The sequence below is a fragment of the Eumetopias jubatus genome, unplaced genomic scaffold, assembly GCF_037043125.1.
Source record: "Eumetopias jubatus isolate StellerSeaLion01/CBP00866 unplaced genomic scaffold, mEumJub1_p1.0 scaffold_15, whole genome shotgun sequence".
Taxonomy (NCBI): Eukaryota; Metazoa; Chordata; class Mammalia; order Carnivora; family Otariidae; genus Eumetopias; species Eumetopias jubatus.
The window spans coordinates 60895528-60919480 of record NW_028274821.1 but is presented as its reverse complement, the minus strand read 5'-3'; the positions used below and the strand labels follow the sequence as shown (position 1 = coordinate 60919480).

The window sequence follows — 23953 nt, the reverse complement described above, 5'->3', positions numbered from 1 at the left end:
TAGTTCTAACTGTGAGCCACCTAGTTCTCCCATTCTTTGTTCAGTCCTTCCCAAGGATTAGACCACTGTCCCTGGGCGTGAGAGGGTCCCCTCTGTCGCCCTCCCCATTCTAGCCATGACACACTCGTGGATTGGTTGGCTAGCCCAGAGCAAGTAGGGAAATCACCCAAAGGAAACATTAAATAGATTGTGGGGTCCCACTCCTCAGAGTTCCTGATGCAGTAGGTTCTGGGGGTGAGGCAGGAGAATTTGCATTTTTAACAGGGTCCCAAGCATTGCTGATGCTGCTGACCTGAGGACTTTACATTGGGCACCTACTGTGTACCTTGTACATGTTATGTGTTAGGTACTAGGGTCAGGAGGTAGAGGGCATGTCACAGCTCAGCTCAGTGGTAGCAACACCACCTCCTCCAGGAAGGAGGTGGACACGTGCAGTCCCTTCCCCACCCTCATCCCAGGTTGGGCTGGGACCCCTCTGTGCTCCTATCACACCCTGTACTGGGGGTCCGTTAGTTTATAACGGAACAGCCAGATACACCCTAGCAGGAGAGGTGCTAATGCTGTGTTGGTCCCACCTTAGCCAGGCACCCTCTTGAGTTCTGACACCTTCCCAGCCTCATCAAGTAAAGCTGAAAGGGCAGAGAGAGGGCAAGTAAGGTCCTGGGTATGTCTATTTCCTAAACAATTGTGAGTCATCTCCAAAGCAGCTCAATTGGCTAATTTAAAATAATCCTATTAAGGTAAGGGGGGAAATGGGGAAAGGACAGGAAATTAACATTTAGTGAGCACCACTTATGAAGCCCTGCAAGGTGGGTGTGGTTTCATTGTCATCACACAGATGCCAGTACTCGGGCTCCGAGAGGATGAGCCCCTTGCCCACAGTCACCCAGCTAAGGAGCCCAGGTCAGACTGACTGCAAAATCTTTGCTCTTTCCACTGCTGCCTTGTCATCTCAAGTGAGGAAAGGGCAGGTCGGAACATTGCCTTTACCTTGTGCTGGTGCCATGTGCCTTTGGTCACTGTGAAGGCAGAAGCAGTGGCGCCCACTTCGTGCTGACCTTGTGACTTGTCACTGTCAAATGCAAATGCTCCAGAGCTGGGAGCGCTGATGTTCTGTGCACCAGACACTTTCTCTGGGCTTGCTCTTCCCACCGAGCCCCATGACTCATCCTCGTGCCCTCAGAACAAACAGGCTCAGCCTCTGCAGAAGGTTCCTCAGGGAGCCTTAGACCTGCCACCATCACCTGGCGCACCCAGACCCTCCTCTCCCCTCCCCATTGGCCCCAGTGGGGCTCCTGTGATGCTTCCTGTCCCTTGCACAGCTTCCCAGTATGCCTTGGGTCTGCGAGGAAATTAACAATTTTGTTTGTATGGGGAGCTTTTTGCTATATAATGAGTAACAGTTGTAATTAATGTTTAACACATACGAACAGCAGGTCTGCAGAGAAAAGGGGGATTTAAGTGACTACGAAGAAAACCGGGATTACTCGCTTCCTTTGGCTAATATGTTACTGAGGGACAGGTTTTTCCAGTTGGTTTTTCTACTTGACATATGAATGAATTCATTTAGTAGCCCCTCCCCCCCAAAAAAAGAAGAAAAAAGAAAGGAAAACACTAGTGTTTAATAGCTTTGGTTTGTCTACTAATTATATTGATAGAAATGTTCCTTCTAGTGCCTTTGTCTCCTGTATGAAAAAAAAAACCACAAAGATTTGATAGAATCTTTGCTGTTCTGTTTGGCAGGTCAGAAATCTTCATGTGGATAGAGATTGGTTAAGCTCTGTGAGGTCAGAGACTCTGCCTGCCTAGTTCACCCCTAGGCCTATACCTAGATCCGTGTCTGGCACATAATGAACATGCAGATATGTGTTAAATCATTGAGTAAATCCTGTCTCAGGAAAACCAACCCCATGATTTCTTCAGGACACTAGAATACCTAGGTAATGATGCAGCCTACTCACACAGGGATAGTTTATTTTCATATCATTCTTTCATGCCATACGCCTGTCTTCTCTCCAAACGAAGCTGAGGGACCTGCAGCTGGAGGGGCATTTTTTACACAGCCATTAACTGCCACAGTTGCCACCTCTGGTCGGAATTCCTAGGAAGAAGCTGCGAGTACGTCTCCGCCTGTCTGAGGATTGGCCCAGGCGTCCAGATGCCATGTTGTAGGTGGAGAGAGTGGTGTGCTAGCGGGTGGCATGCAGCCCCCTGAGAGCCATCCACCTGGCTTGTCCCCCCCTGTCGCTCTTCCTTTCCCTCGCTGCCCTCTACAGAGGGACGGCAGCAGAAACCTATACACAGCTTGGCTGGGGCTTTGGGGCTCCTGGATGGGGAGACGCTTTTCCACAGATGCCCACCATGCAGGTCCTCTGAGGCTTGTGGATGGGGGAAAAGTCTAGCCCTAGGATTCTAAGTGATTGTCTGTGGGTGTCTGTAGGTGTAAGCATCAGGAAACATGCTGCATCAGACGTGAGCAGGCATTCTCCACCTGACAGGTGAGCCCGGCCCAGAACTAGCAGAGTGCACATGAACTCAGATGCCAGAGCCACAGGATCTGTATTTAAAGCCTTGTGCTGCCATTTGCTAACAGGGTGACCTGGGGCAAATTGCCTCTGTTTCCTCATCTTAAAATGAGGTGGAAATTGATCTGAGAGTCGGGACAGTGAGTGCTCAGTGGACACTGGCTTTTGGTACCACTGTCGTTGTGAACTACTATTTTTTGACAACATATTGCACTATAGACAGGATTTGTGCTGAACTTGTTAAAGTCCTCTGGGATGCAGAAGACTTGGGTTTAAGTCCAAGTTCAAATCTAGCTGTTGACTTGGGGCAAATCAGTCCCATTTCCAGCCCTCTGATTCTCATCTGTAAAATGAATTATGATAATAAAGATGGCTTGCTTCAGCAGCTGTAAAGGTCTCTGCATCTGGGTCATTTCACCATTTTCATCAGGATTTATCCTTCAATTTCCCATAGCCGAGCAGCAGCCCTTGGGGTAGGGTCTTTGCACCAGACAGTGGTGCCTGTTTCCTATGGTGGGTGCAGAATAAGGGGACGAAGACACTACCCACCCCCCACCCCGCCTTGTTCCAGGGCCTCCTTCCCCAGCCCAGGCTTGGGTGTACATGCATGGACGCTGTTCCTGGAATCCGGATGGTGTTCCTGGAACCCCAGCGGCATCCCGGCGCCTGCCTCACAGCCTGTCCAATGCCCTGCTTCTCGGGGAGTCGCCGCTGCCTCCTTTCACAATGAAGACCTCTGTTCTCAGCACTGCCCACGAGATGTGGCAGCGTGGTGCCCTGGGGCTTGCACGTGTCTGGGAGGTGAACACAGAGGCCTCTTGTTGGCAGTCCTGGAACACAGACCAAACATTTGCTGAGCCGCCTCTTGTCTTACAATACCTGGAGGTGCAGCTCTCACGCACAGGATGGGTCGGGGGAGGCGGAGAGTGAGGCATGCTCTTGAACTGGAAGGGAAAGGGGCCTCACCTCTCTGGGCTTGTTTCTCCATCTGTAAAATGGGAATTCTAATATTGATCTTGCACTGAGGAGCAGATGAGGTAACTCAGAATGTATGTTTAGAAAGTCGAAGCAGCAAAGCCGTTGTCATGGGAACAGTTTCAGTCAGTTGCAGGTGTTTGCACATTATCGTGAGTCTGTGGTGTTTCTAGAGACTCCGGGGATCACGTGGTCCAACCCAGCTTCCCAGACCACTGCACTGCCTCCCTCCTTGCTCCCCTTGGGGGCTACAACTGCCTAGGCAGCAGCCCCTTGTGTGCCCCTCCACCCCTGCCCTTCCTACTCCCTTCCACACACACACACACAAACACACACAGACGGAGGGATCAGTGCCAAGGACTGTGCAGAAGGGGTGCCTTTGGCACCTTCATTTTGTTCTCTGTGCCCTTGTGTTCTCAGAGCATAGGGCAGGCCCCTCCTGTGAGCCCCATGTGGTTTGCAAAGGCGCCCCATATTCATTTCTGCCTCACCCGCAAAAGGCCTAAAGAAGCCTCTTCAGTGGGCTGAGAGCTCCTTGCACGCGTCCTCTTTTCAGTTGTCTGATCCTTCTTGCCTCTGCTTAAAGGAGCCTGTCCTGTGTGGATAGCTGGTGGGTCAGAGACTCCAGGCTAGCCAGAGAGCTGCAGCCACTGATCTTGGAACACACCACAGGTCTCGCTTGGGGCCCAAGGTCCCTGGGCCCCCTTTGCTCCTTTCCAGCTGGCTTTGAATGGGCCCTGTCCTCTGGGGCCACCGTTCACACCGTTGGTCAGCTGGGAGGACTGAAGGATGTTGGCCAGGCCACTGACTTCTTTCCCTCCCCCTCCCCAGGGAAAGGTATTCCTAGGGTACCCCCCACCCCCAGGTGGGAGGAGGCCTTCCAGGGCTTAAATCCCAAAGCAGAAGGGGAGCAGGTAGGGGCTGAGGCTGGCTGCCTGATGTGGCAGGTCGCTCCTATCAGCTTGGGCAGGTTACTTGACTGCACCAGGCCTTGTTTGTGAAACCTGGACAAATTGCCCTGACATCTCCTAGGCTTGCTGTGGGGGTCAGAGGAGAATGTCCCATCAGGTCTCATGGATGCCTCCCCATGCACAGGAAGCATTCGGTAAAGGTTAAGCCGTCTTCAAAATGTTTTAAAATAATTTGAGGAGATAGTCCAGCTCCCAAGTTTCCTTTCTTGATTGATGCATAGAGGTTCTATGGTCCTGCTGACCCAAGTGGAGATTTACTCACTCGGTAGATATTGGGCATCTGCTATAAGTCAGGCACTGTTCTCGGCACGCATTCAGCTCTGAACAAAGCAGACTATGTCGTGCCTTTGGACCTTCCAGCTTAATCAGGAATCCCAGCAGAGGCTACGGAAAAAGAATGTGGTTTCTGATGCAAGGCACTTTATCCTCCTCAGTACATGAGAGAGGAGTATTCAGAGCATTGGGTGTGACCATGGGGAGAGAGTCACCACTTACAGGGACCTGCCTGGACTTTGATATGTCATCTATTACTAACTACCTCCATAATCCTTTATGATATAAGAATAGACAATCCTGTGTTACAGAAGAGGTAGCTAAGGTTCAGAGAGGTTTAGAAACTTGCCCAAAGTCACACAGTAATGGCAGAGGCAGGACTCAGACATGGGTTTTTCTAAGTCCAGAGTCCATACCCTTTCCATGATGCCAAGCTGCTGTGGTTCCTCCATTCTCTGGCCTTATTGCAACCCATAGGTTCTTCTTGTCGGCTGCATGTTGGCCATGAGGAGAGGTTCAGTGGAGGCTGAGTTATAAGGCCCCATTTCCATCCGGTTCTGAAAAGACCTACCTGCCACGCTCCTGGAGACTGGGGTGGGATCAAACAATGGCATAGACCAGGGGATGCAGGGCACAGAAGAGAAAGGAATTCTACCTGGGGATCTAGGGCAAAACCTCCACTAGAAGGTAACATTGGAGCTGAACCTTAAAGAATAGCAAGGATTTGTGCACCCAGAGATAGTGAAGAAGGATTCCAGAGGGCAGCTAAAGGGCAGGTACCCAGCGATAATGAAGGAGATTCCAGGGGGCAGGCAAAGCAAAGCAGAGCCCTAGGGGCAGATGGTGGATTTGGGGACTGGCCATTCTTTGTGACTGGAGCCTAAGGCTGGGTGTGGACCCCAGAGGGGTTTTGTAAGGGAAGATGCATCCAGAAAGTTGGGTTGGTGCCAAGTCACTGAGGATCTTGAACACTAGAGTGAGGAGTTTGCCCTCCATCCGGGGGCACTGGGAGCCAGCAAGAGTTTGTGAGCCCAGCAAAGCTGTGCTTTAGAGGCCCATTGGCCTTTTGGAACTTGTTTTCTCTGGCCAGCCCTGAACGATAAACAAGAAGGAGCTGGACCCTGAAGGAACACATTGATTTCATCTAAGCAAACATTTACTAAACACCCGTCTCCATAACAAGCACTGCATTAGGTTTAGGGGCAAACAGATTGGAGAGGGGAAGAGAAAGAAAATCAATCCCAGGCACTGCCCCCACAGAACACCCCGACTAACTGGGGAAGAGTAGGAGGCGGTGCCATGGAGCTGCAAGCCAAGTGCCAAGTGCTTCTGTGGAGGAAGGGGCTCTCAGCAGGCAGTATAGGGGAGGCTTTGTGGAGAGGTGGCTTTTTGCCAGGTCTTGGAAGCTTCTAGATGTCCTATGGATGGAGCAGGAGGGTGGTCATTCCAGGCCTAGAGGTGGGAAGCACACCACAGACTGAATGAGGGGTGCACAGCCCCTTCCACAGGGAAGAAGGATCTGAGGGGGCCGAGGGGGAGCTGACCCTGGTGACCCATGGCCTGGGCTCAAGCCTGGTCTCCCCCACCCCTTAGCTTTGAGACCCTTTGAGGTAAGTTCTTTCTCACCTCTGAGTCCCCATCCCTCACCCATCACCCACAGGGTGGCGGGGCTATTGTGAGAGTCCGAGCCAACGTGGGTACCTGGGATGCTATCATCCATTATTGGCAGTGACTAAACGTCAGAACCGATTGGTATAAAATCTGTCCTGCAAGTAGGAAGGGGACCACCAGAGTTGGATGCTAATGTGGATGGAGAAAACGCCTGGAAGGGCAGTAGTGGGGGCACCTGAGTTGGGTCTTTAAAGGCTGAGGCCTGTCATTAGACCGGAATTTTTGGAAGGACATTTGGGGCATGGAGAAGGGGCCTCCTCACCTGCCCTGGAGACAGGCTGGTGGTACATCAGTGGGGCCATGTCTCCCACTGTCTCCGCGGGCCTGGTCCTGCCCCCAAGTCTCCCCACCCTCCTGCACAACTCTCGATTCCATTTGTAATTGCCTATAGGTGCAATTAATTAGGTTCTGTCATTCTAATGACTCACAGGGGTGGCATATTTTTTTCTCTAAATGCAGATATTCTTTTGAGGGTTTGTGTCTTTATCTTTTGCAGAAAATCACTAAATTAAAAGAATTGCCATTTTAAATTGCAGATTAAAGAGAAACTTAATTAGAAGGAATGAAAGCAGTTGTGTTTGGAGCTTTTGTTCTTAAATTTTTTTTTCTTTTGCTGCTGAATCACTGCACTTGGAGTTTGTGTATTTTATTTTAGGTGAAATGATTTGCCTAATTAAGCCTGTCATTCATCACCACCTGTTCCCTCTGAAATATATGGCTATATTATTAAGCTTGCAAGCGAATGTATAAATTAATTCAGTGGAGAATTACAGTGTTGACTGGGATGTTATTAGGTTTTATCGAGTTTATCTGGTATAAAAACCGGTATTTTTTTCCAATAAAGTAAAACAACAGCTCATTAATTTTCTTCATTCAGTCATTCATTGGATACCTGGTAGGTTGCAGGCATGTGCTAGGCAAGGGGCGCAAAGGCACATGTGGTACAGCCCCTGCTCTTGAGGGGCTCATGGGGCACCAGACCAGGAAACTGGCCATTAGGAGGCCATAGACTGAGATCAAGGTGAGTCTGGGGAGGGCGTGAGGTCAGGGAAGTCTTCCTGGAAGAGGTGGTCCCTGAAGGGCAAGTGGAGTCAGTTAGGTGAGGGGACTGGTAGAAGGGGATGGGGTGGTGGTAGTTCAGGCAGAAGACATGGCCTTGAAGTGGCCGTGGTGAGACCTGAGGCTGGACAGGCAGCTGGGTCATGGGCTGTGCTGAAGAGCTTGGGTTCCTTCTATAGATGGTGTTCCATGTTTCGTGTCTGTCCTGCCCCTTCTGTGCCAGGAGGTATGTGGTGGGGTTTTATATTGGCAGAAATCTCCGAATTCTAATTTTAGTCAGAGGTGAATATCTTACAATGTCTTACAAGGAAATGTCTTACAATTCATTTGGTCTCTCCCTTTCCTTAGCCTGTGGCAAAACCGAGCATAGAACTTCATCTCCCCCCAGCCCCTTCCCACATCATGCCACTTCACTGCCCACCTCAGGACTTGTAGCCCCCAGGAGCCAGGGCCTGCTCAGCAGCCTCCCTCCATTCCTGACAGAAAGTTAGTGGAGGGAGGGACTGAGGAAAAGTACACGCTGGTCCCATGGTCCCTGGCCCCCCTCTCCTACCGCACCCTGGACCTCCTCTCAATGGAGCATCACACAGGGGCCTTCCCTGGCTCAGGCCATGAGTAGTCGAGTCCTGTTGGCATCACCTCCTACATCCCTCCCATCACGGAGGGATTCAGCCTCTGTTACCTTCCCTAACTGGTCTCCCTGCCTCCCTGGTTGCCCCCCACATCCCATCTCCATCAATAGTCAGAGACCTCTCTAAAACCCAATCTGAGAGTGACATTCCCTGACTGACCCATCCATCGGATCAAGACCCAGCTCTTTAGAAAAGGGCTGTGTGACCGGGCCCTTACCTGTCCACCTGATCCCAGTGCTCACCCCTGCCCAAGGTCACCCATCTAGGACTCTGCAAGACAGATGGCTCACCTCTTCCTAATCCCCCTACCCAAGAACATATATGCCATTTGACTAGTTGCCATGGGGCTACTAGTTGCCTGGGTGAAGAAGCCCAGGGCTGGTGTGGTTCAGAAGGAGGGGCCCTGGTGGGAGAGCCGGGATGTTGGGAAGCCAGGCAGGGGCCCACGGTGCCATGTGTGCTGGGGCCCCAGCTCTAGGCTTCACCCTCTTCACTACTACCGTGCAAGCCCAGGTTATTGACCAGATGGAAGAGGGCTCTCTCAGACACCCAACGCCAGGACCTGTACCTTAGAAGGGCCTTGTCATTGCTGTGTGTCCCTGTGGTTGGGACCCAGGAGAGAACCGTAGCCTGAGAAGAGGGCAGAGCCCCCAACGAGTCCTCACTCTGTCCCTGCTCCATACTGCTGGTCGTGGCCTCACAGGCTGGGGGTGTCTCTAGGTTGGAGTTTGGCCTCCCTCCTGCTTCCTCACAGATTTTAATTACAGTTTTCTGTGAATCTTTACCTCCTGAAGAATGCCAGCCCCATCCCTCCAGTGCTCAGGCCATAGGCCTATAGCCTCTCCATCCTCTTTCCCAATGCACAGACAAAGCCTGCACGACCATCCTCACTGCTGTTGTGCATTTCTCTCTCTCTTTCAATTAATAAACTTTTTAAAGAGCATTTGTAGGTTCACGGCGAAACTGAGCGGAAAGTGCAGAGAGTTCCCATCTACCCCCATCCTCCCATCCCTTTTCAGCACAGCAGTCCTGTTTGAAAATGCCGGGTCAAAACCCTCCCCATCAAAACCTCAGCGTGCCTCCCCATATCTCTCAGAATAAAATCACAGTCCTTTGCAAGACACAGCGCCCGATGACCTGGTACTGTTTCCTCCCACTGCCGTCCATATCCCCTGGGCTGTGTTGTTTCTGTCACCTGAGGCATGTTCCCACCTCAGGGCCCTTGAACTTGCTCTTCCCTCTGCCTGAAATGTCCTTCCCGCAGGTTTGTCCACGGCAGTTACTGCAGCTGGTGTGCATTTATTGTGTCTGTCCCCACTCAGACTTGGAGCTTCACAGGCAGGGATTTCTCTGTTTCTCCAGCCCTACCTTGCCTGGCGTATGTGAGGGAGTGTTGAGTGGGGCAGGTGCATGGGCAGGCCGCCGGCCTCTGCCGAAGTCATGAGAGTGAGCGCACACACATGGGTCCAGCATGTCTAGAGCCTCCCATTGGCAGGAACCTCCCTTCCCATTGCTTTCCATAGTGGTTAATGGAGAAGAGTGTCTTGGAGGGATGGAAATGCTTTGCGGTCCTGATGGATGATCTTGGTCAGCAGCTGAGACATAGAACAAGTTCATCCACATTCCATAGTCCCATAGACAGCACATCACTATAGTCAGGGCTGGGGTTTCCTGGCCCCTTCGTGAATGGGAGGTTGATTGCCGTGTGTCTGGCCAGGGTAGAGGACAGCTCACCACATCTTTGCTTGCTCTTTGGAGAGGAGATTCCTGCCAGTGTGTGTCTGTGGGCCTGCAACTGGACCTGGCTTTAAGAGCCTTATTCTACAGGGCCTGGCCCATTCACTCGGCACTCCGTGTGCTGGGCCCTTACGGTTTGTTCTCTCTGATCTTTGCAGTTATGTGGTGAGGTAGGAAATGGAGCCTCAGAGAGGTTGAGTAACTTAGCCAAGGCACACAGCAAGTTACTGGCAAGCTTGGAAGAGGAACTCAGGTTGGTTCGGACGCTTACGTGAAGTACCTAGTACCGTGTCTACATTGAGCAGAGACGATAATAAAAGTAAATATTTATAATAACATCAGTTGAGCAGCGACTGCATGCCAGGCACTCTGCTAAGATCTGGGTGACATCACCTGATTGAATCCTCACAACAACCCCATGAGGTGGGTACAGTCATCAGAGAGATAACTTGCAAGGTGGACTAACTGGTCTCTAGGAATGCTTCTGGCAACTCCAGGTTCAGTTCAGTATTTTCCGCTCTTTGTGGGCTATCTTTGAGGTCCTGCCTTCGAGAGGTATCCTCCCCAAGCCTGTGGAGGTAAACGATGCTCTCACAGGCACAGGGCAGGGAGGAGGCACATGGCAGGGCCTGCCCACTGTGCTGCGCACTGCTTCAGCCTCACCTGGTGCTGGGTCCGGGACTGGGCTCGCTGCGTGTGGGGACCATGCAGAGGGCACTGAATGAAGAGGAGCAGGCGTGGGGGATGCAGCATGGCCCTTGATTGGAACTCTGTAGGGTCATCCCAAGAGAAAGGGGGCAGATGTGGCCAGTATGCCCTAGGGGGCAGTGGAGAGAATGGGAGGAGAGGAGCCACTTGGAGGCAGAAAATGGGGAGCAGCTGCCTCCCTGAGAACTGTCCAGGGGACTGAGCCCCTGTGGGAGTGCCATGCCCCCGCCCCTTGCTGGAGATTGCAGGGGGCATCCTTTGGGGATAAGGCTGAGCTCAGTGGCCTCTGGAGGGAGACTCAACCAGCCCCTTGAATGCACCATCTGGCTCTGACAGCACCTGCTATAGGAAACTCAAGCGTTTTGAGCCATGTTCATTAATTGCCGGGAACTCTTCCCCTTGTGAATCATAAAGCCCCAAGGGGAGCAATCGGCTATTACCCTACTCTGCACCACCCAGTAATCCGTTGGGCTGAGCTCTGGTGATCATGCGCTTTCTCTCTCCCCCACAGCCCAGTTTAACGGCAACGAGAAACGGCAATCCTCCCCCTCGCCTTCCCGGGACCGGCGGCGCCAGCTTCGAGCTCCCGGAGGGGGCTTCAAGCCCATCAAGCATGGGAGCCCTGAGTTCTGTGGGATCTTGGGAGAAAGAGTGGATCCTGCTGTCCCGCTGGAAAAGCAAATGTAAGTTCCAAGGGATCAAGGCCCAGCCTCAGCTCCAGTCTATACAGTCACTGTTCAGGCTAAGAGAATGTCAAGGCCACCATCAAGTCTGATTCCTAACCCTGGGCTTTCTCCCTCCATGCCGTATTGCCGCCCTTACTTTTGACTACTATAAATTAGATTTGTTTGTTAGCCACAGTGATAGTTTTGCCTCACATCTGCTTGGTATTTGTTGAGCAAGGCTTTGACACTTTTTTTTTTTTAAGATTTATTTATTTGAGAGAAGGGGGGCAGAGGGAGAGTCTTTTTTTAACTCAAATGTTTTGGCGTTAAGATTTTTTTAAAACTTTATTTATTTGAGAGAGCATGAGAGAGAGAGAGAGACTATAAGTAGGGAGGGGCAGAGGGAGAGGGAGAAGCAGGCTCCCCGTTGAACAAAGAGCCCAACATGGGGCTTGATCCCAGGACTCCAGGATCATGACCTGAGCTGAAAGCAGCTGCTTAACCAGCTGAGCCACCCAGATGCTCCTGGCTTTGATGCTGTTGATTTGGGTTTTCTCAGCCCCTTTCCCCTGAGATTTCCCACCTCCAGTTGGTGGCCCAGGCCCATCCCTGCTGCCCCCTTCCCTCCCTGCTCTTCCCCAACACTGTCAGTCAGGCCCTTTACCACCCCTCCCCTTGACCTCCCTTCTCACTGTGCGCAGGTCCCTGCTCAGCTCTGAAACCTTCAGTGGCTCCCCATCACCTCCAGGATAAAAGTCTTATCTCCCCAGCCTGCCACTTGCTCTGTGAATTGCCCCCACACTGCTTTTTCAATTTCTCACCATTCCATACACCTGGACTACAGCCAGCTTCTCTAGAGACTTGATCAGTCAGGTCCTAGATCTTGTGCTGATAACCTTCAGGTGTATCATCTTCTTAATAAGCAAATATGCGATAAATGGTGTTATCCCCGTCACTTAGATGAGAAGTCGGGACTCCAAGAGACACAGAGCCTTGGCCAGAATGTTACAGCTCACAGTGCAGAGGCAGGATTGGAACTCCAGCCTTGTGACTTGGCCCCACACTCTCCCCTTCCTCCCCCTCCCCATACACACTCTTCTTCCCAACCCTTCACACATGTCTGACACAGAGTAGGCACTCCATAAAGACAGGAGATGAGCTGACAGCAAGCCGATCCCTCATGAGACTGTTCCATGTGTGTCATGTACTATATTAATCTCCAGCGGGGGATTCTGGCCTCAGCATAGCCGGCAGTGCATCCCTCACAGGAAATGCTCACTCGGCGAGCAGGATGCAGGGTTTTCCGAATGATGTCATGTGCTATGTGCCCCCTTTTCAGCATGTGCTATCATCTGGGGAGGGCCTCAGCCTCCTTCGTGACACCCTGTGCCTGCTGTACCAAGCACATGGGGGAGCACTCCCAGCGGGCGTCTTTGCTAACCGTCTGTCACAGCTACCCAGATTGGGTGGTAGGTGTTGCTTGTTTCTGATCACTATGTCCTTTTTAATCAACAAACAAAATATGATCCAGAAGTGGCTGGATCCAGCATGCATCCTGCCCTTGTTGGAACATAAGCTCTGTGAGGGCAGAAACTTCTCTGGGTCACCACTGAATCATTGGTGCTTTAGAATGGTGCCTGGCATTTAATAGGTGTTGTCCAGGAAATGGATGAAGTCCCCAAAGAGCTGTCAACCTGTCTTCCTTCCGTCACCTCCCATTCTCTCTCGCTGAGCGCAGAAGCAGCTCCCTCCTTTGGAGACACACTCTGCTCCTGGTTTTTCCTCTGCCTCCTTGGCCACCTCTTCTGTCTCCCCTCCTGGCTCCTCACCTCAGCTTTACCTGAAGGTTGGACTGTGTGGGGCTCAGGTTCCAGCTACATGCTCTCACTGGGTAGTCTCCTCAGGATCCTGGTGGTGAGTCACCAGTGCGCATCCCTGGCCCACACCTCTCCTAGAACCCCCAACTCCTACATCCAGCTGCTGTCTTGGCATCTGCACTTGGCTGACGAATGGACATCTCAAATTTAGTGTGTTTAAAACTGGGCTCCTGATCTCCGGACACTCGCTCCTCCCCCAGCTTTCCCACCTCCATAAATGGCATCACATGTACCTACTTGCTAAAGCCACCAATCTGGAGTCCTCTGGATTCCCTTTTTTTACCTTACGCTAGCATCTAATGCATCTAAACTAGCAACTTCTGCTAGTTTTCCACCCAGAATATAGGCTGAGTCCATCTGTTCCTCTTGTCCCTGAACCAGCTCCCGTCTGTACCACTGCAGAAGCCCCCTAGCTCGTCTCCCACTTCACTTCCCCTCTGGCCCCTCTTCAGGAGAACTTGGTTGGCCTTTGGCAAGACCATCGAGAGCGAGTAACATCCTCTTTTTAAAACACATTGCCCTCTGCTATGCTTAGAATGAAATCGGACTTCTTCCCTTGCTCACAAGCCTCAGGGAATTGGGCTCTGCCTCCCATTCCACCCTCATCCTGTAGCACTCCCCGTGCTCACAGAGCTGGACCATTCTGGCTGCCTTTCTGCTCTGTGAACACCCCCAATGCATTCTACTTCAGATCCTTTGTAGTTGTTGGTTCCTCTGCAGAGAACGTGTTTTCTTGGGCTCTTTACATGATTGGCTCCTTCTCACGATGCAGATTCTGAGGTCAAATGTCATCTCCTTGCGGGCTCCCCTGTCTGTTCGTTCTAACATAGGCACTTTCCCTGCCCCAGTCACTGCCTAGCACAAACTCAGGATTCCTACATAGCACTTGTCACTTTCTGAAATTGTGTCCTAAATCTATTTATTGACTCTCCCTCTTCCCTGCATCAGCCCCATGAGATCAAGGATGTCGTCAGTGGTGAGGAAATATTGGCAGAGCTAATGGGTACTGCACAGGCTGCATGGCAATGGCGGGGTCTTCTCAGTCCCCACGATTCTGGCCTGACTGGCCAGCTCTGCAAAGTCCAGCACATCCCCAGAGTGCCTCCTGCTTAGATTCTGTTTTCAGTCTAGGCAGAGCCTGCTTGGGCCCAGCAGTTGGCCCTCAGCCCCCCACGGACCACCCAGGCCCACCCTGTCTCCTGGTGCCCAACCTCATGCCAACCAGCTGGCCAGTGGCTGGCCCCAGCCCCATGATCAGCTTGGGGCTTGCCCCAAACTAGCTTTGGTCTCCTGTGAATCTCGACCCGAGTCCCTGACTGTCTGTGTGCAGTAGCTGGGGCAGTAGGGAAGGAGCCAGTGGCTTATCCTGTTGACCCTCCAGGCATTACCGTCAACCAGGATCCCGAGCCTCTGGAGGGGCCATCTGCCACCAGCTCAGCTCCTGTGCTCAGGGAGAGGTGCAGGGCAGACAGCACTTCCCTGGAGACCTCTTCTAGGCCTTTCCCTGAGGATGGCTCTGCTTCAAATGGCTGGAACTTGTTTTCCTAATAAAACAACATGTTTGTCAGCTCACTGGGGATGCGTTACACGGGTGAAATTTCCCAGAAAACAACCTTGCCAAATCTGTTAACTCTTAGTTCTGAAGTCTATTCCATCCTTGTCTAGCTGTTTCTCCAAACTCCAGTTGTGTATACCTTCTAACATGTGACTTCAGCCCTCACATCTCTGGAAGTGCTTTCACTATGGGATCCCTTGCAATCCCTAACTTCATATTCCTCTTCATTTCTACGTACGTTTAGAAAGGAAGGCGGGTCTACACTCCTCCTACCCTTTCCCTTGGCAAGTCTCCCCTCCAGATGTCCAACCCCAGGGCTCACCTACTCTGAGTGATCACCTCCTAGGCGGTCAGCAACTCACGTCCATGCTCAGCGGGCAGGGACACTCATATCCACTCTCCAGTCCTTGCTTTCCTGAAGCAGATTGGGTTCTGAGGTTATCATTATGACATCACCACTGCTGCTAACTGTTCAGAACGCTGCCTTGTAAACGGCAGAAAGGGTACAAGGTAAGGAGTCCCCTGTTTGTCCCCACGCAGAATGTCTGTCACAGAACTCTCAGAGGCCCTGTCTGCCGGGCACTCCGGGGCCGGGGCCAGGAGACAGCAGCACCCCTGCTTACACCTGGGAATTTGAAATGCAGCCTATGGGTGGCCAGCAGCCTGAATAATGACAGTTGGGGGAGTTACCCATGGCCAACTGCAAATTCACTTTCTCTTGATGCTCAGAGCTGCCATTTGTTGAAACTCACCCATCCCAGGCAGCCCTGCTATGCATCCTCCCATTTAATCCTCACACCCTAAAATGGGGGTGGAGTGACCTAACTCTAGAGAGAACCGAAGTGCAGTCAGGTTCTGCTGCTTGCCCCTGGCCGCCCAGTTGGCGAGTGTGGCAGGGCAGTCTGTGCCTCTGTGGCCATCCAGTGCCTACGGTTCTCTTCCTGGCCCCGTCTTGCCACGGTCCCACTGCCCCTCTACCGTAATGTAAACAAAAATGCATTCTGACTCGCATCTTGCGATCTTCGGTCTTCCTCCAAAATTCTACCTTCAGCTCTCCCAATCTCGAAGATCAGTGTTCTTCTTTTGTCCTGCAGCCAGGGGCCTTAGTCAGGTCATCTGCCACTGTACCCCTCCCTTCGGATTCTGCCACTGACCGCGTGGTATCTGAGAACAGTGATGCTGGGCTTCCCGCCTTCCCAGCCGATGCCAGATTTGCTTGACAGGAGCATTGGTTGGCTTTCCCGCCCAACCTCCTAGTTTCCTGAGTGATGAGCACTGCCCACTTGTCCCGCAGATGTCACAGAGAGGCAGCACATGTCCCTCCTGTCAGCACCCTGTGATGACCTCCATGTCACTCAGACGGAGAGAGCCAGGGTCCTCTCCCTGTGCACGAGGCACCCTGACCCGGCCCTGCCCGGTGGCCGCGTGGGTCACACTGCCCACCCCACCCCCCTTGGGTTCTCTGCCACTGTGCTGGCCTCTTAGCTGTTTCCCAGGCACATCAGGCACTCCCTCCTGCCTTGGGCCTTGGCTGCCCCACCCTCTGCCGGAACGCTCTGTCCCAGCTACAGGCCTTTGTGGCTTCCTCCCTCACCTCCTGCAGGTCCACACTGAGATGTCACTCCCTCCGGAAGGCTTCCCTGGCTACTGCTTAAAATAGCAGTCCCTACCATGAGCTCCAAATCACACCCCACCTGCTTCATCTCCTCCTCCTCCTCCTCTCCCCAGGATCGCACGTGAGCAGACACATAATTCTGTACTGAAGAACTGAATACATGCACACCCCCACACACGTGCCCCTGCCTTGTGACGAGGACACTGGGACAGGCCAGCTGCCCTCCGATGGGGCCGAGCCTCCCCAAGGAGTTCGCAAGGGTATCAAGTGCTCTGGGGGTCAGGTCTGTGTTGGGTTCTGACCCTCTCCCTTCTCCCCAGCTGGTATCACGGAGCCATCAGTCGAGGAGACGCCGAGAACCTTCTGCGGCTCTGCAAGGAGTGCAGCTACCTTGTCCGGAACAGCCAGACCAGCAAGCATGACTATTCCCTCTCCCTGAAGTGAGTACAGCCTCACTCGCCCTCTCAGCCTCCCTCAGCAGCCTCAAGTGAAGCGCTGCCTGGCTCTTGTGTCTGGGGCACAAGACTCGCCAGTGTCCCCTCCCCCGGGAACGTGCCGGCATGAGTTATTTCAAGCCTTTTTTCAATTTGAACTTACTCTCCTGGGAGACAGAGGAGGTTTTTAACTCTGTCCCAGAAGAGGAGGGACATTTTCCTAGGATTTAATATTAAATACCCAAGAATAGCTTTCATATCTGCTGTGAGGCAGGACGCAAATGAAGCTCTGAGCATACCTCATCCATCTCTCAAACCTCACAACAGTCCTCTGATGAGAAACATTTGTCTCCATTTTGCAGGTGAGGAAACTGAGGCTCACAGGGGGGATTGGCAGGCCCAAGGGGCAGGGCCAGGAGTCAGGACCGGCTGTTTGACTCTCCACGGCGGCCCGCTGCCGCTGTGGGAACAACCCTTTCCCTGTGTCCCAGGCTGCTGTTGGGACAGGTCTAATGTTTATGTGTGTTGCAGAGGTGGTGAGGAGCGCTGCGAAGAGCCAGGAAGAATCCTGCTGGTGTTGTCCTCTGTGGCTGCTTTGTAAACTGTTGGGTCTTTCTGACCCGTGAAACATTGCTGTTGATAGGCAGCCCTGAAATAAGAGGGTTTTTTGCTTGAGCGCTTCATCATTCAGTGCTGTTACTGAATGGGACCCAACAGATTGTCTAAAACCCATTTTACAGGGACACCTGGGTGGCTCAGTCAGTTGAGCGTCTGCCTTCGGCTCAGGTCATGATCCCGGTACCCTGGGATCGAGTCCCGCATCAGGCTCCTTGCTCAACAGGGAGCCTGCTTCTCCCTCTGCCTGCAGCTCCCCCTGCTTGTACGTTTGCTCACTCTCTCTCTCACCCACGCTCTAACAAATAAATAAAATCTTTAAAATAAATAAATAAAGCCAATTTTACAGATAGGAAGACTGAGGCCTAGAGAGAGGAGAGATTTCCCAAGGACACAAAGTTAGTGACAGAATTGGGGTTTAAGGACCCCAGGCCCTTTGGCCAGCACAGACTAGCAGGAGCAATGAAGCCCTCTGCCTGGCTTCCTCCCTGCTCTATCACCATTCCTAGAGGCCATGTGATAGAGAAGGGGCCTGCTGGGATGTGGCTGCCGGCCGTGTAGACCATAGCAGCAGTGCAGCCACAGAGGGAGAGACTGGCCTGCTCTCTCTGCTCAGGACTGGCCCCACCCTGTCTGCTGGGCTCTGCCCCGAGAGGGACCGTGACAAGCTGCAGTGCATGGGCAGCAAACAGAGGCACTGAAGTCCGCCTGGAGAACAGAGGATGTGTGGAGACATGGTGGAAGCCACAGATTGCTCCAGGACGATCAGGGCAGAGGAACAGCTGCGGTTGGGGGTTCCCAGGTGGGAGTTATGGGCGGGCAGATTCCAGCTCAGTGAGAGCAAAAGTTTTTTAACAGTCAGATCTGATCTGGAATTAGAGCCATCCAAAGCTGCCTCAAGAGGTAGTGAGTGTCTCATCGCTAGGGGTGTACAACTGGGGCTGGATGGCCCTCTTCGGGGAGAACATGGAGGGGATTTCTAACCAGCTGGGAGGGCACTCAGGACAAGCAGCACCTGTACTTCGTTGTTCACTGTCAGACCCATTGGCTTGAAGAGTCAGTTCAGTTATCTCAGCTGAAAAGAATTCAATACTGAACTGCAGCTGGGCTGGGAGGCTGGGCTGGAAGTGAGCAGAGTTAGAAGCCCGTCATGGATGGAGGAGAGAGCGGCCATGGGGGACAGGTGCACACCGTGGGCCATGCTGACAGAGACCAGCAGGTCCTCAGCTGCTCACAGCTCACTGCTCCGTGCAGCCCCGCCTCCTCCCTCACTGTCCAAGGTAACCTAGTAACCCAGGTGCTCTTGAGCCATTCTTCCTGAGTTTTGCCTTCCCGCCTCAAGGTGCAGTGTGCTGTCCAGGGCTGGGAGAGGTTAAAGGAAGCAGGTGACATCAGAGACGGGATTCAGCGTCACTGCCCTTCCACGCTGACTGAGGCAGCCTGCCTACCCCCTAGGCTTCCTCAGAGCGACTTTCCTTGTGCTGGCACTCTAGGAGTTGCTCTGTGACTCTCTTTCCTCCTGGAATCCTGTTGTCTGGGGCCTGGCCAGAGGAGTGTTCCCAAAATGGCTAATTTGGAGCAACCATACCAGGCCTGGCGATCCTCCATGAGGGCCCGGGCCCCACTAAGTTCCTATTTATTTGCTGGGCAGACCCGGCTGGACACTGGGGCCCCATGGTAACCCCAACACAGCTCTGCCTGCAAGGGAACTTGGCCTCCTGAGTACCCAGGGTGTGTCACCGTTGAAGCAGCAACATGGGACCATATACGGAATTCTCAAGCCAGTTGCAGAAGTGACCATACCACGTTACCTGCGGGATCCATTTCCCAGTTTCCTGTGAAATGTGCCCTTTGTGATGCAAACAGGCCTAAAATCCACCTGTGATGGGTCTCCAGGAGAGTATTTCCATCACAGCCCCGAGAGTGCAATTCTTTTTCATCCCGGGTGTGCCCCATTCCCTGGGTTGGACTACTGTTGAGGGACAGACAGCACCTTGATTCTGTTTTCACAGTAACGGGCTTGGAGTCCAGGAGTCGGGGATGCTTGCGGGTGGAGAAAGTAAGGGACAGGCCTCCCCACTCCTTGGCCTTATGGCCTTGGCAGTCACAGCACCTTTTGGAGCCTTTTCTGTGCACAGGGGGTGACGATGCTCTTCTTCCAGAGGGAAAGCACCTCTAGCCCAACCAGTGCAGTGTAACCGCTATCTTCTATCAGTCCCATCCTGCTTGCCCAGTTTCTCAACCTGGGAAACTGTAATGGTTTCGTTAAAGGCCGTTTTTAAGGGCAGCAGAGAGGACCTGTTGACCAGAGTTCTGGACAGGAGTCCTGACCTATTAATCACTGCTCACTGTGTGACCTTGGGCAAGTTCCTTCCTTCTGGGACTCAGCATCCACATTTGTTCACGGGACTTTGATGACTGCTAAGGATTCTTCCACCTCTGACATCGAGGTGTCTCTGACTCCCTGGATTTCCCGTGTCCTTGGACTCAGCTCCTCCCTGTCTGTGGAGCACTCTGGCCAGATCCCCTGCACCTCCCAAGTCAGGGAGGAGGTGGAAGAGACTGAGGGCCAGGGCCAGCAGCCTGTGCCAGAACCCCAGATAAGAACATCTGCCATCAGGCCTGAATTTGGATGCCCACAGGTGCTGGAGGTTTAGTTTTGCATGTTTGTCTAAAGCCATGAGATCCCAAAGACCAGATGAGTGGTCTCACGTGGTCAGATTTCCCTTGAAGAAGCCCAAAATTGAGGAGGTGGGCTAGGCCATCCTATGGCTGGGCAGGGCAGCCTGTCTCCCCCTGAGTGGCCCTAGTTCATGATGACCAGGTGCCAGCCAGGGAGTGATACCTGGCATTAACCACCCTGACCACAAAGGGAATGGCCCTGGTACTGAACGTCACGGCTGCTTGGACCGAGTGCCAACTTTGCCAGCCGCCATGGGAGGTACGAAGTCTCTCAGATCCCTGAGACCTATGCAGTGGGGGCAGGATAGGATTGGCATTCTCCACGCACGGTGTTGTCAGGAGCGTGGTGCAGATTGACATTGGAATTCCAGCTATGTTTTCACATGAACCCTAGGTCCTGCTGTGAGGATGTCCTAGGGTGGAGAAAGGATTTGGGGGAATCTGGCCTCAGAGGACGGGCCCTCCACCCCATCTGTCCATCTCTCAGCAGATATTTATCAGAGCCTCCTGTACCAGGTACTGGGCAGGGCAGCATAGGGAGCTGAAATGAGAACAGCTCGGCTCAGGCCACAGGAGCTCATAGCCTGGCCCGTGCAGCCTGGTCTTCTTACACGCAGGTCTGCATGGGCGGCCTTGGGGACCCAGAGTTGGCACGGGGGGGGGGGGGCAGTCCCTGCCATGGAGGGTTAGGAGAAGCTGCTGGTGCACTTGAGCCTTAAAGAGAGGGTAAGTGGTCTCAGGCAGGGACCAGGTGGGGGGAATCTCAGGTGAAGGGGATAGCCCAGGCAAAGCCCTGGAGATACAGAAGAGCCGTTGGTGGGTCCTGTGCCTCACAAAGGAGCTGAGACTCCATTTTTAGTGATGGAGCCACTAAAGTGCACTCTGAGGGACCTGCCTTTATGCTTAAGCCCCACTTCCTGACCCTGTCTCCCTGCATATCTACAGCACCTTACATTTTAGAAGGCCGATGTGTTTGCCCCAGGATAGCCCCACCAGGTGGCTAGGACAAAAAGCATCATCCTCTTCATTTTAGGGTAAAGGCAGCTGAATGAACTTCCAAGACTGGAGTGGAGGCCATGGACTCCCAACCTGGTCTCTTCCCACCCCTCCCAATTATACCAGGTCAGAGGTCATCTGGAAGCGACCTTAGAGGCCCATCTAATCCAGCCTTTGCTTCATGGGTAGGGAGACTAAGACCCAGACCACACTGACAAGAGATGGTGACTGCTTCCCACTGTGGGGCGACAGGCCCACACTGCCAGCCATCTGCCACCAAAAACCCTCTACACTCATGGCAATCCAAGATGGCTTCTGCACTCCCCACCCCCCTGCCTCTAGATCCCCTCCCTGGCAGACACCCCCACCTATGGAGCAGTCTTACAGAGATCCTGACTAGCTGCTTTGGAACACTACCCTTATCCCCTCCTCCCTGCAGAGCTCTCCCTCTTCCCATTCTCCAGCCTGACTAGGCTCCCTCTCGGCCGCTCATAGACACGTTGGCCTTCAGAACACTCACTCCAGCCTCAGGGAAGCAAGGGGTTGAGCATTTAGATATTGGCAAGAAAACACCACACTCTAACAGCTTCCTGTCTGGAAAGGCAGGCAGTAGGGGAAAGGGATGAAAAGTCTTGAAAAATCTCATTAAAAGGGTTCTTCAGGCAGTTTGGACTACGAATGACTTTTTGCAAGTTCCAGTTTCATGAGTTTTCGCAAAGGAATCTGGACACGATGAGGGAAATAGGACTTCAAAGACAAGGGTTTGCAGCTGGTGGGGGCAGGGAGGCAGGGTGAGTGCCAGGGCTCCCCTCCCCAGATGCAGGGCAGGCTCTGCCTGCATTGGGCCCATCCCTGGGAGCAGGCAGACAGAGTGGCACTTAAAGTCCTCGCAGGGGGGCTCCCAGGTGGCACAGTCAGTCAAGCATCCAGCTCTTTGATTTCAGCTCAGGTTCTGATCTCAGGATCGTGAGATCGAGCCCCCCATTGGACTCTGTGGTGGGCGTGGAACCTGCTTAAGATCCTCTGCCTCTGCCTCTGCCCCCCTCTCTCTCAACAAAAAAAAAGAAAGTCCTTGTAGGGACACCAATACTCCTTTGACAAGAGCCCAGGTCCAGCTTTCTTTAGGCAGTGAGAGTCCCAACCCCAGTGGGAGACATGGCCCCAGGAACCCCCACAAAGGGGCCTTCACCTTTCAAATCCCCAGAGAAACTGCACAGCACCCTTGCAAATATGGCCCAGATTCTGACCTCAGGAGATGCTTTTGGGGTCTGGCCTGTTTCCCTCAATTTGCAACTCAGTCTTGATCATTCAGGATCCCCTCCCATAAGCTCTGCCCCATTCAGTACCCTTTGTGTATTGGATTCAAGCCCTCCAGGAGTTCATAGCCCAAGGGGAGAGCATATGTACACGTGAACTCATATACTCATATACTTGCAGGACTGCTGTAGGGTTACTCAAGGCAGAAAGAGCTCAGGGCTGTGAAAGAGGGAAGGCATCTGAAGAGGGGGTATTTGGAGGGTGAGCAGGTCATCCTGTAGACAGGGCAGCCCAAGCAGAGGAATGCATGGAGGCAGGGAAGTGCAGGCCCTATTTGTTGTGCAAGAACAACAAATAACACTTCCACAGGAGCTGGGGAGAGGTGCAGCCCTACTCTCCAGGCTAAGGACTTGTGACCCTCTCCTCTAAGGTAGCAGGGGTCCCTGAAGGTTCTGAACAAGGAGCAGTCATGTCCTCAGAGCTGGATTCTAGAGCCATTAGTGAGCCAGGGTGCACCATGAGTATTATCCAGGAAAAAGCCACCGCTTCTGCCCTCCCGAGCCCCCCTTCCCTCCCCCATGCCCACAAACAGCCACTCAAGCTAGCACAGTCTAAGAGCCTGGGAGGCAGGCAGCCTGTGGGCAGGCATCCCAGGGGCGGGCCGTTCCAGGGCAGCCCTGTTCGAGGTGTAAAAGGAAGAACATGGGCTCTGCAGTCAAAGATAACCTGAGTTTGAATCCTGGCTCCATCTTTTACCTGCTGTGTTATGCTAGGCAAGTGACTTTGCTTCCCTGATCATTGCCTGGAAAACTGTGTCGGCCACTCTCATAAAGCTGTTGTAAGAAGTAATGTGGCTCTGCGGATTGGCCCGATGCATGGCCCACAGCAGGTGCTCAGTGTAATGCCGGTCTCTGCTCCTCCCAGTTTTCCCAGAGCTTATTAGACATTGGAGGCAGACTGGGCAGAGTGCTGGGCCAGGTCAGAAGCCCTGGGAGCATGGCCTGGCTGTATCTGCTCCTGGGTGCTTGGGCCAGTGCCTCCCTCCTGCGTCCAAAGAATGAAGGCCTGGGGTTTGATCAGTAAATTTGCTTCCAGGTTACGGGCTTCACATAGTTAGGATGAGGTGCCTTTCCCCTAGGTTCCAAGGATGGTGGGAAGACTAGGGCCCCATCTCCTCCTCCAGGTAGGGGAGGAGGGGGCCGGACCATTTATCCAGAACATGCCTCCTGCTCTGATTGCTTAAGGACACCCGGCTGGTTCTGGTTCGTGCTCTGCTCAGAGCTACAGGTTTGTGCTGTGTGCTGGGCAGCCAGTCTCCATCAGCAAAGGCTTCCCGGGGCTCCAGGGGCGGGTGGTGGGTGTAGCTCAGCCAGGAGGAGCAGATGGGTTGCATTCCAGGGGTGCTGGGGGCCCACTGCTGTTAGAGTTGTTTTTCTTCCTCCTCTCCCTTCATTGATTTATATAGTAAAGGAGAGAGTTTTCAAACAGAAGGCATGTCTGGGTCTGGGCAGGCAAGCAAGTGATTAATCTTAGTTTGTTGCTGCTGACAGCCAGGAGCAAGAAATAATAAAGGTTTGCAGGGTGAGGAGGCGGGGGTGGGGGGTGGTGAGAAAAGCCTGCTCAGGCCTTGGCCTTCAGTGAGGAGCACAGACTTCACTTCCCTCTACCATGGAAGCATCCCTTGTTGGGTCAACAACTGAGGCTCC

General features: G+C 53.0%; 1 protein-coding gene across 1 annotated transcript in view; it reads left to right on the top strand.

The window, feature by feature from the left end:
- The window catches only part of SHB (SH2 domain containing adaptor protein B), a 135686-nt gene that overhangs the window by 93987 nt on the left and 17746 nt on the right, over positions 1-23953 (top strand). Inside the window, exons 4-5 of the mRNA XM_028108844.2 lie at positions 11063-11234; positions 16584-16703. Coding sequence (XP_027964645.2) covers positions 11063-11234; positions 16584-16703 — 292 coding nt within the window. The remainder of the gene's footprint in view (positions 1-11062; positions 11235-16583; positions 16704-23953) is intronic.